Genomic DNA, 16890 nt, shown 5'->3' on the forward strand with positions numbered 1-16890 from the left:
AGGTTAGTCAATTAAAAGCACCAAATGGATGTGGTATCTGGGCAGAAAAGGGAAGCATGGAATATGACAAGAGTCAAGAAGAGAGCCAACAGCTTGCTCGTATGAGAAATGGAGAAAACAGAAGCAGCATCTGGTGTGAAAATCCCTGCAAGAAACAGCCACGTGGATAGAGGCAGCGCCTGAGACGGTGGGGAGAGGTCTTCTGCGCATTCAGGGGGACATTATGCCATAATGTCAGCATGGCGGGCAGGGCATGAGCAACATCCGCTTCATCTCATATTACTGAGCTTCTGTGACTTTTTTTTTTTTTTTTGAGATGGAGTCTCACTCTGTCTCCCAGGCTGGAGTGCAGTGGCGTGATCTCAGCTGACTGCAACCTTCGGCTCCTGGGTTCAAGCGATTCTCCTGCCTCAGCCTCCTGAGTAGCTGGGATTACAGGTCCGCACCACCCCACGGCCAGCGAATTTTTTTTCTTTTTGTATATTTAGTAGAGATAGGGTTTCACCATGTTAGACAGGATGGTCTCGATCTCTTGACCTCGTGATCCGCCCGCCGTGGCCTCTCAAAGTGCTGGGATTATAGGCGTGAGCCAGCGTGCCCGGCCTTCTGTGACTTTTTTTAAAGGAGTGTGAGACTGTCAGTTGAGGAAGATGGTAAGTATGAAAAAGTTGGAGATGATTTATCTGGTGATGTTTTCTACATAAGTTGCAAAATAACCAAATGAGGCGAATGGACTTAGCTACTAGGAATGGGAACAGGAGGCACGACACTCACCTGAGTATTTCGCTTTATTCGCTCTAATAAACATTTTATTCATATAAAAGACAAACAATGCATAGAACGAAAATAAGTGCTTGAGAATTTTGATATAAAAAGAGTATATAGCATTCACATTCCTATTTTAATACATGAGTACAGCTGAAGTGTTCCATAAAAGAATAAAACTTTCTTTTTATGTATAGTAGTGAAAAAAGTCAGTATTTTTAGGAACTACAGAATGTTATTCCTTGGTCTTTTTTCTTGACTAAGAAAAAAAACATAAATAAAACATGCCACAGTATTGTCTGACACTACATTCCAGTTTATGCTGATGATAACCCAGAAGTGAGAATACTCTTTTGAATCTTGAATGTCTCATGAATGGGCCAGTATTCTAGAGACTCACCACTAGAGGTCAACGAGCAACAGCTATTGGGATGGTATCCGCATGCCCGACGGAGCAAGTGGAATTTCTAGGCGCATCTATGCAACTGCGGCCACAATGGCTTTACCTCTCAGCCCACCCACACAGAGCAGGGTGCCCAAAGGTTCCGTCTAATTCCAAACTTTTGCATGTATCCTAAAATCTCAATAAAATGAGACCTTCCAACATCCAAACAGAGCTGATTTTCTCACTGCCAGTCCCTCTCTAATATTCCTATTTGGCTGAAAATAAGTAGTTTCAAGAACAGTTTTAAAAAAGAGATTACTTGCAGCATTGACACTTCTTTGTTGGTTAACAAGTTTCCTATGGAGTATTAAAGCTCACACTTTGTTCTTGTCCTTGTGGACACAAATTTCCTAACTGCAAAATGGGACTTATATGTCCCACATTCAAGTCCTCCAGCAATTTCTGCAAAGGTAGGGAAGGCTGGCGTGATGGAGAGAAAACGGTAACCATGAGAAAAGCTTCTTGGAGTAAAGGGCTCCTCTCTCCAATGCAGAGGGTAAAACTATTACCATAGAAGCAAAAGAGACTTGGGCTAACTGGGACCCTTAGAGGAGTTCCCCTTTAGTCCAGTAAAAGACCAACTTCAAATTTTAACACCAGACAAGGTAGTCAAAATTATATCTAGCCAGAGAATAGATGCTAAGGGACCTTGGTTAGGTGCAGATTTAATTCCTAGACGAGGGTCGGGGTAGGCACTGAAAAGAGCTAATGTTTACAGTGAGGAGTGAGGCAGCTTTGGAAGCATCTCCACACCTTCACATTTTGTGAACGTGGACTAGAGAGAACTGAAAACCATCTGCCATCCTTACCTGGGGATCCAGATTTTTCTGCAAAATCTCCAAATATTTATAATATGGCTTCGCTTTTTGAAACACTGAGCTGACCAAACGATACATATGTTTCGAGTGCCCAAGGTCTTGGTCCTGACAATGACAGTATTGTGCAGTTCAAAGCCTCTTCATTAGGCCAAACTGTGCTTGAACACTCAGGAGCCCAGAAAGATGGAACCCATTGATTGGTGTTTCAATACAAAACTAGAGAATTGAGTCAAGTGTAATGAAAAAGATGAAGCCTTGAGTGGGGATTTGCTCCTTTTTAGGAAAGGATGAAGGCTGGGAGCAGAGACTAGTAATGTAAGTTTAGGAGGAAGATGAAAAAAAGACCTATTTTTCATTAGTAGATGGTGGGGCAACTGCATGGATGGGGAAATCTGTTCCGATTTTTCTGCAACCCAGGAAGGTAAAAAGTGGGGCTGAAAACCTTTAAGGTATTAAACGATGGGGTGGAGTTTCTAAATTACGTTGAGAGAGAGTTTCTAAAGGAGCCCCTCAGATGTGGTGTCTGGAGCTTAACTGAAAAGTCCAGGAGAAACAAAGGCACACAGGAACCCCAGGAACACTGGTCCCCAAACAGTGCCACTGTACTTAGTTCCATGGCCAGAAGAGAACCCCTAGGCAGGGAATGATGATTTTGCAAAAGCAAGTGCCATGTGGTCAAAGCTGGCTGTGAGACACGGAGCCTCTTTCCCCGTGTTTCACAGAGAACCACTGCATGTGTGATTGTCAAATGCTAATGCTGTCATGGGTCTCTTCCTTCTTTGCTTGGTTCTGGAGCTCTCCAATAAAACCAATTTCCTGGGAATATTTGATCTTTTTCTTTGTCTCTTTTCAAGGTATGGCTATATATATATAGATAGATAGATAGATAGATATAGAAATATATAGATATATATATATAAAACATAGCTATTCATATTTATATACAGGCAATAATAAAGTGCAAATGTTATTGGCTATTGTAAAAATCAATCTCATTTCCTGAGGAAGTGCTAACACAGCTTATCCTATGACAACGTCAAAGGCACAGAATGCTCTATGTCACCCACTCCCTGCTGCTGTTGTTTCGGCTCAGGGCCACAGCTCACAGGGAGGGGAGTGACCCCCTTGGTTTTCCAGGAAGCATCAGTTCAGGGGCAGCTTCCTGCTGCCTCTGTGTTCTTTGGTGAAAGGGGCAGCCTCTTTGGACTTGGTCCAGCCTGCCCCAGAAGAGCTATTTGGTAGTGTTTAGGGAGCCGTCTTCAGGAATCTTCTCCTCAGAGCAGCTCCTCCCGGAGAGCCTGTCCAGGTGCTCCAGCTCACTGAAGCGTTCCGCCACACACTGGGCTGTGAGACGGGCCTCCGGGTCGTGGTCCCAGCACTCAGTCAACGTCTCACACACCATCTGGATGCCCTGTAGCGGGAAAGGGCACCATGAGTTGCTGGGCTCCTCGAAGGGCAAGGTGGCCTGCTGACCCTGTTGCTATAGTGAGGGCAGGGTCCAAAAGTACCTGTGCATTTAACGTGTGCTGACGGAGCGCCCTCTGCTGGAGGCCAGCCAGTTCCACGTGGAAAGCGGGGGTTGTGCGGGTGGCAGCCGTGATGGAAACCTGCCGTACCTGTTGGCTCTGGTACTACCTGATCACAATAGGTCCTGACAGCACAGTGACCCTCTGCTGGGCTTCTGGGGTACACTAACACAACACCTGAAAATTCCCCATGTTGTAGCCCCTAATATCATTTTCACACCTTTCTATTTAGAGAAGTTTTAGGTTCACAGCAAAATTGAGTGGGAAGTGCAGAGTTTTCACAAACCCCTTCCCCACACATCACTGCCTTATCCACCTTGACATCATGCGTCTACGTGGTACATCTGTTATAACTGATGAACTGATACTGACACATCATTATCAATCAAATTCATAGTTTACATCAGGGCTCATTCTCGGTGTTGTATATTCCATGGATTTTGACAACTGTATAATGACATGTATCTACCATTATAGTATCATACAGAATAGTTTATCTGCCCCCCGCCCCCCAATCCCCTGCATTCCACTTATTCATCTCTCCCTCCATTCCCCTAAACTCCTGGTAACCACTGATCTTCTACTGTCCCTGTAGTTTTTTGCCTCTTCCAGAGTGTCATATAGCTGGGTCATACACACTGTTCTAATGGAACAGGGCTGACTACCCCAGTTAGAGTTGTATGCAGGCCTTGGCGTGGTTTTATTTGGAAAGGCCACACATCTTGTAGAGTGATTCAGTAGCAGTGTCTACGAGCTCCCAAGGATGACCTCCAGGATGCTCCATTCCTCTCCCACAACATCAGGTTGGACCCTATGAAACAGCTGCCTTTGTGGGTCAAGCGGGCTTAACTCTATGCCATTTCATAGGGCTCACTCCAACCCAATCAAGGCCCCATCCAAGGAGCCCATCCAGGAGATCCTGCCCAGGAAGTGGCAAGAGTTTTCTCTCACTGGTCTAACTTTCATTTTGCATTGCAAATATTTTCGCTATCATTTCCAATCCTTTTTGGAAATAAAGCAGGCGGGAGTTAAATAAATGGTGTGATAGGTGGAAACAGAGTGTGCTCCCCCCGGTTACGAGATCAGCATTGCCAATGGCGATCCCTCACACAGGTGGCTGGAGTGGGGTGGACAAATCATAAAACTACCTGGGAGAGCTGGCACTTTCTCTACTTGCCTTCTAATACCAACAACTTTCCAAACACACCTAGGAGCCTATCTCTCCCTCCCCATCCTATGAGTTCATAATGTTAAATTAATTGCATAATTCACCTAATTGACAGTATTGACTGATGGCCCTGTTAAGAGTAGAGTGTTATTGCTGGTACACAAGTAACATTTATTTTATTCTGGCACTGCAATTACAGGCAGTAAATTAAATTAAATATTAAGCATTAACTTGAAATCAATAGGGCAACAAACCTCATTATGAGAAAAAAATGTATTATGCAAATTCTTTTCAGAATTTTATCATCATGAATAATGGCTTCATTACGAGAACTATACAGCAGAGGAGGCCACAGAGTTTGAAAGAAACAACACTCCAGCACATTCTGATTTCAGAATGTATGCAAAACATTCTTACAGTTTTAGAGTCAAAGAGGATTTGCCCAAACAGAGAAGCCAGTGACCCACGACAGCCTGGTTCACCCCCACCCTCTCCAAGGACTTTAGCAAGGTCTGTCTGCTGAAGTGGCTCTGGGCCAGGACTGGCAGAGACCAGGCTTCCTGTTCCATTTGTCTTCCCGATTGTGCCTGATTTGTTTCTGTTTCTTATCTGAATGTGCCTTGCCCTTAGGGAAACCTACAACTTAGCCTCAGCCTTCATGGTTGAGGGAATTCATCCAAAAGAGGCAATACGAGGTTTTAGTCAGTAGGAAGAAGTTTTCTCAGTGAGCTGGGCCACAGTGTTCTCTCTCATTCTCCATGAAGTGCTCTTTCCTGGGTGTGTCAGACACATGGCCACTTCTGTCTCACTCACAAACTGTCGTGTTCTTTTTTCTCTGACCATTGCCCTCATCCAAGTGCCCCCAAACATCAACAATTTGGATCGGCCTCTAAGTCCAGAACGACTGCCCTGCTATCGTAAGCTTTAGCTACCATTTCTAGACAAGAAAATATAAGAGGCCGTTAGGATGTTCCCAGCAGACAGGTTTCTCGTTCCTTCCCAAGCATTCTCCTCTTCTTTGCTTTCCTTAATTCTAGAGTGAGGAGTCAGTCTCTTCTTTTCCACATGTGCTTTCTGAGACCTCCAAAGTCTGTGAGCACAGCCTGCAGACACCTGTCCACAACCCTCAGCATGTCACAGTCACATCTCCGTCCAGCTGCCTGACAAACTCTGCTTGTTTTGCATCTGCTAAGTATTTCCTTATGGAGCTCAAGATTCCCAGAAGAAAACATTTGGAATCCAGAGGGAATGAAATGTAAACTCCTGACGTGAAGGCCCAGGAGTGAGGAAGTAGCAGAGGCTACGAACAAAATGTTTTAACCCAGAACCAAGGGGGCTTGGAGAAGGTGACAAATGCCCTCCAAATGCCTATTTGTGAGCTCTCAGAGTATATATCAGCTGGTTGGAACCTATAATAATTGGGTCATCCACTTCATTGAAATTTTCTTTATAAACAAAATTTAACAGGATCATAGAACACAATGGGACCTGCCCTCAGATTTAAGCCCAATATTCCAGAATTCTCTGTCACCTAAGAGACAACTTCGGATGAATCTTACTGACCTTTCTAAACAGTCGCTTCTTACCTGGTGGTTGAGCCAGAAGCTGGGAATTTCTGGTCGTCCTCGATCTCTCAACACATTGTCCTTCATGCTTTCGACACAGGGGTGCTCCCGCACCTTGGAACCAAATGGAGGCTCATAATCTTTTACTTCTGTGAAGAAAGCCAGCAAACACAGGGTCACTGAGAGTGGCGGTGCAGCCAAGGAGATGAGCATGGTGAGATGCCTGGCCAGGGAGCATAAAGCACAAAGTAACAAATACATCTGTGATGAAGAGCAAATTGTAATAATAATGGATTGAAATAAGAAGGAAGGAATGGTTAGGGGAAGAGCTAGAGAAGTAGTCCACAAATGATTGTTGAGTACTTAAAGTGTGCTAGGTGCTATGCTAACAGCTGGGGACAGAGTGGACAAGATTGACAGGGTCACAGAGCTTACATTTGAACACAGGCATTCTCTACAGGGTGATATTGCACCGAAAGGATGAAACTGGTTCTTGGGAAGTGGAAACATCTTACGTATTACAATGGTTTGGGAGCCTCCAAAGTCCCAGAGTATACAAAGAGATTTAAAATGGGGTATTAAGTTTCATGTAGGTATTGAGGCATAAAAAGGAATGAAACTCTGGCTGAAGACATTATGCCAAGTGAAATAAGCCAGACATAAAAGGACAAATATCGTATGAATCTGCTTATCTGCAGCACCTTGAACAGGTATATTCAGAGACAGTATAATGGTGATTGTCCAGGGGCAACCTGGGAGGAAGGGGAAATGAGAAGTTAACCTTTCATGGGTAGAGAATTTCAGCTGGGCAAATGAAAAAGTTACAGAAAAATGAATAACGGTGATGGCTGTACAACACTGGGAATGTACTCAGTGCCAGTATATTGAACACTTAAAGATGGTTAAGATGAATTTTATGTCTATTTTACTATAGAAAAAAATCATGGAGAGTAGTGATTAGAAAAAAATATTGTCTACAGGCCAGGTGCTGTGGCTCACGTCTGTAATCCCAGCACTTTAGGAAGCTGAAGGAGGATTGCTTGAGTCTAGGAGTTTGAGACCAACCTGGACAACATAGTGAGATCCCGTATCTATAAAAAAAAAATAAAAAACAAGCAACAATGACAAAAAACTTGTCTACAAAGACTCCTTATTATATCACTGATTTTAAAAAAGGAAAAATGCTGTTTTAGTGGGAAGACAGAGAGGACAGATTAACAATAACATCAACAAAATTTTAAAAAGATAATCTTCCTCTGATGGTATAGTCTATAAAGAAAATGATAGAGGAGGAGGTAACCCTTCACCAAGGCTTCAGGCTTCAACTAAGGTCAATTTCTTTATAAAAACTTCCTTGAACATCCTTAGAGACCATCTTGGTTAGATGCTCTTGGCAGGGCTCTATTCTTGCATGTACCACATTTTATTTAATGTATTCACCTGCTTATTTTTTTCACCTAACTGGACTGTGAGCATTTGGATGCAAGTTGAGTCCGTTTCTCAGTCTCGTATTCTTGGTGACAATTGCAAGGGTCTCCCATGCAACAGGCTGTCAACAAATGCTTTGTTGAGTGAGTGAATGAATGAATCTTAGATTCTCCCAAAGTGGCAGTACATAAACTCTGGATGAATAAGACAACAAAACATCAATTTAAATGAGCAGACTAATATAGGTGTCAACGGAGCATAGGATAGTTAAAAAGACAGAAGACACCCCGGTACTAAAACATATCTGGGCTGAAAGGAGAGAATGGTCTAGATTCAACACTTTTCTCCAAACTAAGTAGCACTTTTAGTCTTTCGCTTTAAAATAATCTTATTTAATGAGTAAAATTTTCAATAAATTTGCACTTCTAGGCTAAGAATTGAAGAAGCATTCACGGCAAGATGACATTTTGAAAAGGGATGGCTTGTCTATGTTCTGTTTGTTTTCTTTCTTCCCCTTTCCCAGAACCCTACTTGCATATTTATCTTCTTCAGCCTCACCCAAATAGTAGAGCTGCCAGGATATTTTCTATTTTATAGTTTTAAATACAGGGGAATTTGGGATGAAGGCCTCCCATCACATTGAGACAAGCACAAACCACCCTCCCGTGTGTCACGCGTTTGCCTTCAAGTGCCCAAGCACTTAAGCCACACTGCTCTTGGGTGAGATCTGAATTGTGATTTGCATAATATTTACACTGTTATTTTTTTCTTCTATTTATCTTCTACCAGACTGTAAATGCCTAAGGCCCAAGGCAGTGGCTGAATTTTGTGCCTTTCATTTATCTGCTCAGTGCCTATAACTGTGCCTTATACGTAGTAAGAATTTAATAAATATGAGTTGGGTGGAATTCAAGCAAAAGAGAAAACTGAGAATCAGATCTGGTTTCCAGTAAGTGTTTACTCTGACATACTTATTCTTTTCTATAAAATGAATAGACTGAACTGACCTACCTCCATGTTCCTCTCTAAATTTATCTTATAATCCAGTCTAATCAAATATGATGCCCTCTTGGTACCATATCTTGAGATGTGTGTACTACAATATAATAGTAAAGGATAAATAAAAAGTAAACTGTTCCTTAGATATGGTACAGTCCACAGACCTTCCATCTTCAATTGTTTTTGCTTCTGTAGCAATTTTAGTTGGTACCTGCCGAGGTCTCCTTTACCAAGCTAGGGCCAATAGCCTCCAGCTGCTACAGGTGTTGGCTCATAAGGGCTCACACCTTCACCCTTTTCTGGGAGATTGTCCTTGGCTGATGGGAGATGCCTATCCTGGAGATTCCTGGACATGACTGCCTTACTCTCACAGACGGCCTATGGTCAATGACAAATTGATGTTGAAGTTTAACAGACCAACTCTCCTAGCTCTTGGTGCAATTCACACTCTCCAGAGCTTCCTGCGCAATCAGGCTGAGGTTAGACCTCTCTTGAACTACAAGTTTACTTAACTCCTTCCATGCCTCTTCCTGCTTCTCTTACTTTTCCTGAGCGCTTATCCTCGATAAATTATTGGACAAAAGTCTTTGTGTCAGACTCTACTTCTTGAAAAGCTGGCCCAATACAACTACCAAGGAAGTGCTTTCTCCTTTCTCCCCAAGCCTTTGTCTCAGCAAATCTGTACAATCTGACTGTGGCTACAAAGTTACCCTGGGGAAGCCTTGATGTAGCTCCTTCTCGTGAAGGTGAAATTACTAAACCAGGAAGAACATTCTGAATCTCACATTGTATTACTGTTACTCTGATGAAACGCCTTTGCCTTTCTGGGAAGCTTTCATGCTTTTTCCTTTCCACCAAGCATTTCAGAGAGTTCTTTCTCCTCCGATCATCAACAACAATTCCTATACTCATGGTCAGAAGTGACAGGGGAGGACATGACTAACATCAGGGGAGGAAAATGCTGGGATCAGAATAAACCCCAGCTGTCCATCTCATGGCTGATGGTCCTTGAGAACAAAGAAAAAGTCTTGTCCTTGAGACTATAAACCCAGAGCCAATTCATTTCAAGTCCTAATCTTCCGAATTACATAAACTACAGAATTTATTTTAATTTTTGTATAAGCGCTCTGTGGATCAAAGCAAGTTTCCATGAGGAATGAGACGAGATGGCACTAGGCATATTTTTACTTAAAGAAAAATTAATGAATGCTTTTTGAGAAAGGAAGACAAAGGCAATAATCCCTTCCCAGAGCAAAGAGATTTATAAATGAGTCACTTCCTAGTTTTCCTAAAATATTGGGAAGTTGTAAGACTCTCTAATATTCCCAAGGGATACAAGGCCTGCTTCCCATCTTAGACTTATGGGTAATTTCACAAGGAAGGGAGGTCACGGGTAGCCTGAAAGGTGCTGGCAAAGGGACTGCCTTCTTGTGCCCCACTGAGAGAATTTATGGCTCTTCTGGCTCCTCCTAAGTTTAAAATAGACAAGTTTGGGGAGGCGGGATCATCATTTGACCGCAACTGTCATACTCCTATATTTTAATATGAGTTTTTCAGATCAGGAGTAGGGATGGGAATCTGTGGTGTGTGCATGATTTAAGCTGACCTTTCTTTAACTTCTGAAAAATGTCCTATTTATGTAATATAGATTTTCCAAAACAGCTAAACACATGTTTGCTTTTTTTTTTTTCTAACTATGGATCTTTGCAATTCTTCTTCACCCTCCTCTCTCATGTCGGACATCCTACTCCCAGCCCCATTTTTTTCCTGATGCCCTGCGATGTGTATGGAGATGCTTTAATGTTTGGCAGTGTTTATACATGTGCCTCTCAGTTAACGTCTTTGCTATCCAATTGCAGTGAGCAGGCAACGTTGCTTGTTTTCTTTCTATGGCCATTAAGGCAATGCGATTCCCAGGGCCTCCATTAGGACTTGTAGGATGACCATGTAACATGGAGGCCATTCCCTCCTGGACGGCATTTCTCAACTGCTCCTCAGTTGTAAGTATCCCTCAGAATGCCTCAGACATTTGTTTTGACTCAGCAGCAGCAGAAGAAGGTGGCCAGAGACACCTGGGTGAAACTCTGAACCCTGTGAGAGGAGGTTAGAAGGCAGAAAGCCCTCTGCCAGTCAGATGGATACCAATGGTCCTTCCTAGGATGAGACCTCATGCAACAAAACCCAGGCAGTTCTGGGGAACTGGGAAGAGCTGGCAATTGGCAACAAGTTGATGGCCTGAGACCTCTGACACTCCAACTTTTTCCCCAAGGTTTCAGGCAGCTGGAGACTGGGATGTTTAATCCACTTTGGCAAAATCATTGGGTCCAAACTGTGTATCTTATTTATTTTTCATGATAGTGCTTAAAATATTTTTTATTTTGGAAAATGTATGTGATTAAAACTATGAAATTACTAAATAATTATGTATAAAGAAATGCAACCCTCTCCCCAATTCCTAACCACTGTTTCTTTCACAAAAGTGGCTTAGGTTGAATAGTGAGAATCAAAGTGATTAAAATTTTTCCCTTATTACTTATAAATGAGCACTTCTCAATCTATTTTTTTTTTATATATATATACAAGCCAAGGTGTTTTGCCATTCATTCACTGGGGATAAAGGCTTTGGTAGAATATAGTAGAAATGAATTACAAAAAAAAATGAATCCCACTTGAGTGTTGTCGCAACATCAAACTGCTATTAAAGTTACTAAACACATCTTGGTTTCTGTCTTTATATTGCAAATTAGAAACAGAGTTTGAGGACCCAGCACCTTCCAAAGACCACACTTGGGGTAGCATTGCTCTAAATGCGTCATAAGGAATGTGAGATGCGTTTTGACACAGGAAAAAGAACACAAGTTATTAAACATATTTTAAGGGTTTCAGATGAGTCAGACAAAGAATGTTGAAAAAGTCTTCAGAGACGTGATCCAACATCCTCATTTTACAGTTGAGAAAACTGAGGCCCAAGGAGTACACTGGATTCCAGGAAGAGCATTTAGAATCGTATACTGTATTACTGTTACTCTGAAGAAATTTGCCTTTCCTTTTTAGGAAGCTTTCATGCTTGCTCATTTCTGCCAAGCATTTCAGAGATTTCTCCCCTAACCAGAGCAAGTACAGCTGGGGCGGTCCCCGGTAGGAATATGCCCTTCCCAAACGTGACAAGTGTGTCCCTTCCTGCCTTGATGGAGCCCTCCTCAGCATATAACCGTGAGAAGGGAACTTTATGGGATCTGTTGGAAGGTTATTAGTTGTCATTTCTAAACAAGCTACGCAAATAAAAAAAATTTACAAAGAGCAGCCCTCTCCTTAGCTGTTATTATTTACCCACATTAAGCCCAAACACTTGTCCTTTCTGGGTTCAGGGAAGTAGATGTGACTAGTGGTGAGGTAAGGACGAGAATCTCATTTTCACCACAGGCATCAGATCAGGGCATAGCTGGCAACAGAATTAGTGCAGTTCCTCTTTGCACATGTGCAGGAGGAAAGGCCTCTTTTCCTGTGAAGAACTGCAGAGAAAGCAAGTTCAGGAGTGCTTGGGCTGAGTCCGGAGACAATGTTACACCTGGCTAACCTATAATAAGAAACACCTTTTTAAAAAAATTGGAATTACTGCTAAGGAAAAAAGCAAAGGGCTGAGAGAGTAAGACTGAGTTTAGCAAGTAAAAAGTGGTAGAGCTAACAATATGCATCGTAGGTATTGTTTGTTGTTTTCGCCCTAACTCCTTCAAAAAAGTAGGTATGAGGACTTGGAAGAGAGATGTCGAGAGTTTGTGCCTCACTTCCTGTATCCACAAAATGAGAACAGTCACACGTGCCACCCGCCATCATTCAGTGTGATCCTGCAGTGCCAGCTGCACCACCACCTCCCAACCCCATCGCACTGGCTCTTCCAGTTAGGCTGGCACAACTCCAGGTGGAACAGGCGAGGAGGGCTGGGGAGCAAACCCTCCAGCAACGATTGATGGGGGCTGGAAAGATAAACACCCAGCTACCTTTGAGTCAGGTGGCATGACACTGAGGTATGTGTTCTGCACTGCATGCAGGGACACTCCAGTTGCCCATGGTGGTAACTCACTCGATAAGATATCCTTCGCTGGCTTCCTTCCCTTTCCTGACTCATTTCCTCATTCTCTTACTGGCATTCCCTGCAATCTCTTCCCAAATAAACTACTTGCACTCAAATTCTTGTTCCAGGGTGGGAGGCACTCCACCCAAGACATATGCCGACACAGCAGAATTAGTTCATCAAGCCAAGGCTTTGTCTCACGCTCAGACTGTTTCTGAAGCCAGACGAGCAGAGCTCAACACTCAAGATCTCCTTGAGTGCCTCAAACAGCATCTTTTCTAAAAAACCTCTTGATTTCACTGCTTGAAAACGACTTTCTCTTCCTTCCATCTCCCTCCCGCCATCTCTCCCTGCAGTGTTTTCGTGGATGGAAGCCACCTGCAACTGCCTGGCCCTCGCAGCTTCTTATAATTTGTCTCAAAGGGCTCTTGAGAGAAAACTATGCTTGCCTGTCTCTTCCCAGTTCCACAACACTCAGAGGGCAGGTCTCTGGGACAGCAATGGTGTCCCTCAGAAAGTCAACATCTGGTGCACAGCTGTTGCTTTGACTGTAGTTTAACGTAACAGGGCAGCAAAGTTGTTGATGGTTTTCCCTAAAGTGGTACCCCCGAGTTTTCATATCTGCTTTCCAAACCGTGCTCCCTTGAAATCCAGGAAAAGGAAGTGTTTCAATCCTGGTCTCTTTTCGGCCTTCTCTCCAATGCCTCCCTATTTTTTTCTCTTTTTCTTCCCCCCACCCCCTTCCCTTTCTTTTTGGTTCATTTGCACTTTGTTTTTTCCATCTCACAAGGCTGCAGCAACTTGCCAATACGCTAAGGACCCCTTCTTGGAGTTGTGTTACTCCTTGTTAAATACTTGCTCAGCTGACTGCTGTGTGTCAGCTTCTATTCAAAGGACTAAATGACTAGGGACGTGGAAGTCACTGTGCTTGTAGGCCAGTGTGGCTGGGGATGACGTGAGTATTGCGCCTGCTGTGTTCACCAAAGGGGGCCCTGAATGGATGGCCTTCACCCGCCTCCCACACAACACACAAACACTTGCATGAACACCAAACAGACTGAATGCCTGGGACAGAGATTTCTTTGTAAAAGAGAACCAGTCTCCAGTTCTGTCCTTGCTGAATAGCGATTTCATGAAGAAGGATTTTCTCCTTTTTCATAAAACAGTAACACACCAATCACCTCCTTCTGTCTTGTTCTTACTTCAAACAATTCTGAAAGATTTGTTTTCTTTTTTCTTTTGAATTCTTTCAGAGGATTAAAATGTCTGAAATGACACCTTCTTTCGTTATCTATCCCCAAGTCTATTTTTCTTTCTAAAATCATCCCATCCACCCCACCTACCTCCAACATCATATTACATATCTCTTTGTTCATTACCTGTCTCTAAACACTGGCTCTTCACTAGACTTCCTGTCCCTGAAGGAAAGATACTGCTTTTTAAACTGCTGTATCCCTGGCATTTTAAATAATGCCTGCGACACAATAGGTACTCAATAAATACTTTTGGAGTGAATGGATGAATAAATATACCTTTAGAGAAATCAAGATAAAGCAATTATCTCAAATTTTAAGGCATCAATACTGTGAAATGCTACAGAAATGAACAGCCTTGGGGGCTGTTAACAGGGATTCACCCAGAGAAGTGAGGCCATCACTGAACGTTCCTCAAATGTGTGGCTGTCTCCTCAGCTACTGCTGGAAAGGCTTCATATCAACTGCCAGGATGCAGAGAGTAGCTCTGACTACCCTATCCATAATGAACATAGGAATCACAGCTACTGTGTGTGTGTGTGTGTGTGTGTGTGTATTTTTTTTTGAGATGGAGTCTCGCTCTGTTGCCCACTTTGAAGTGCAGTGGCACAATCTCAGCTCACTGCAACCTCCATCTCCCAGGTTCAAGCAATTCTCTGCCTCAGCCTCCCGAGTAGCTGGGATTACAGGCACTCACCACCACTCCCGGCTAATTTTTGTATCTTTAGTAGAGATGAGGTTTCACCATCTTGGGTGGCTAGTCTTAAACTCTGGACCTCATGATCTGCCCGCCTTGGCCTCCCGAAGTCCTGGGAGTACAGGTGTGAGCCACCGCACCCGGCCATAGCTACTATTTTTTAAACACATTCTCCATTGGGCATAGCTACTATTTTTCAAACACATTCTCCAGAGCAGTATACCAGGAATGGTAAGGCCTGCGAGCTACAGAGTCAGACAACAAGGCTTTGATTCCTGGCTCAACAACTTTCCCACTTCCTGAGCCCTCAGTTTGCTCGTTGTAAAATGGGATTAATAACAGTCCATACTTCAAAGTGTTTTGGTAGATTAAATGAGTTAACGTCTGGAGCAAGCGTTCAAGAAGTGGTAGTTATTCCTTTATGGCTTTCTTCATCTGGACCAAATGTACTTTCAGTAAGAAGCCTTTCTCTCTGACCTCTCTCTTCACTTAACTGCAACACATCTCCTGAGCTCCCTGGTGGAATTTTGTGCTAAATGAAGCTGTACCACCTAAGTTTTGAAGAGCTCTATTATCATCTGTTTATTTTCTCACCTGATACAAGTGAGGCTTCTCCAGTGCAGTGCTGTTCTTCCTGCTTTCCCTGTGCTCCCTTGCGCAGAGGAGAGACTGCCTGATGAGAAGTAACTCAGAAGGACGTCCCAGTCTTCCTCTTCCTCCAAGAGCTGACCTAGATCTCACTCCCTGACCCTAACACTGCCCTCTCTGTAGCCAACCTGGGCGTTCAGTCCCTTGAGCTCACTGCCTTCCCTTCCTAAGCATTTATCACAACTGAACTGCACTTGCCTGTTAAAAACTAGTTAAGTGTGCCAGTGCCAGTGCCAGTAAATAGCGTGATCTGGAGGTGAGACCTACAGTACATTCATGATGATGAACTGATGAACACAGAATGAGACGGGGGTGTGGAGGTGAGCTTGGAGCCTTAATCTCCATGTGAAGAGTCTGGGCTCAAACATAAGGAGCCGCTTAAAGGCAGGAGAGGTGGGATTTCACATTCTTCTGTGGAATCTTCTGTCCCTAATGCTTGGATCCTACTTCATTCAGTTAGATCTTCTGCTACTTAGAACGTTTTTCTTCTAACATCTAAGAAACTAAAACAAATAGTCACTTCTGCAACAGCTCATTAACGATTGGTAACAGAAAGGTCAATGTTCCATAGCTTAAAAAAGTCCTCAGTACAACTGGGGACTCTCTCAGTACAGGATGGGGTGCTATATCCATATTACCAGTGCAGTCATCCTAAGAAATCTAAGCAGCCACATTTACCCTCCTTCAGCGGGTGGATCACTACACTTGTCGTGTAGATGAGCTGTTTTCACTGGAGACTTGGATCCCACCATCCTTCTGCACGCAGTCGAGGTGCACCACACCTCTCAAGTAGGCCTCGCTGTAGGTGCTTGGTCACTGGCTTCATGGGTGAGATCATAAGCCTTCCATGTCACAGAAGTGGCCCCCATCCGTGATCCCATAAGCACACACAGACTCAGAGGCTACAGAGAGGACACTGGAGATCTGGTTGCCTTTACTGTCCATCTATAATTCGTCATGCAAAGGTAAGCATATTGCACATTTCCTTTTATGGAATGAAACTGCTGATTTTAAAAAATGGTAATTACATATGTTGTACTGCAAACTGCAAAAATTCAAGCTTAGTAAAGACCTTTTACAGCCTTCCCTCTTCCTTATACCTTAAAATTAAAGTCTAACATCAAATAGAGGGATTCATTATTTATTTGATTTGTAAGGTAAGAAACATATCTGCATGTGTAAATTTTTTAAAAAGAAAGAAAGAAAAAAAAACCCAAATGACTGCGTCCTGTAGACTATAAGCTTCTTGAGGTCAAGACCTGTCTTTCCATCTGTGTTTCTACAAAAGCTACAGTGGGGACAACAGGAAGATACAGGCAGTTGGAGGGAATGTAATCTGTCTTCAGACTTCATGTACTTTCTAAAGGACTTTTTAAATGTGAAAGAAAATCTCTGAAACTAAGACTAGGCTGAAAATCTGTCTTTGAGGTTTTTGAGACATACCAAAAATAAGCAAACAAACAAACAAACAAACAAAAACCACTGCTGCCTTTAAAAGCAGAAATC

General features: G+C 43.1%; 1 protein-coding gene across 4 annotated transcripts in view; it reads right to left on the minus strand.

Moving 5' to 3' along the window:
* Positions 1-770: 770 nt before the first annotated feature.
* The window catches only part of TGFBR2 (transforming growth factor beta receptor 2), an 86395-nt gene continuing 70275 nt past the window's right edge, over positions 771-16890 (minus strand). For all 4 annotated transcript variants that reach the window (XM_021666435.2, XM_064378588.1, XM_064378590.1 and 1 more), the window contains 2 exons: positions 6309-6436; positions 771-3439 (listed from right to left, as the gene is read on the minus strand). In XM_021666435.2, the coding sequence (XP_021522110.2) occupies positions 3260-3439; positions 6309-6436 (308 nt within the window). In that variant the 3' untranslated portion in view covers positions 771-3259. The remainder of the gene's footprint in view (positions 3440-6308; positions 6437-16890) is intronic.

Source organism: Aotus nancymaae, unplaced genomic scaffold, assembly GCF_030222135.1.
Source record: "Aotus nancymaae isolate 86718 unplaced genomic scaffold, 86718_ANA_hifiasm-v0.15.2.pri h1tg000019l, whole genome shotgun sequence".
Classification (NCBI taxonomy): Eukaryota; Metazoa; Chordata; class Mammalia; order Primates; family Aotidae; genus Aotus; species Aotus nancymaae.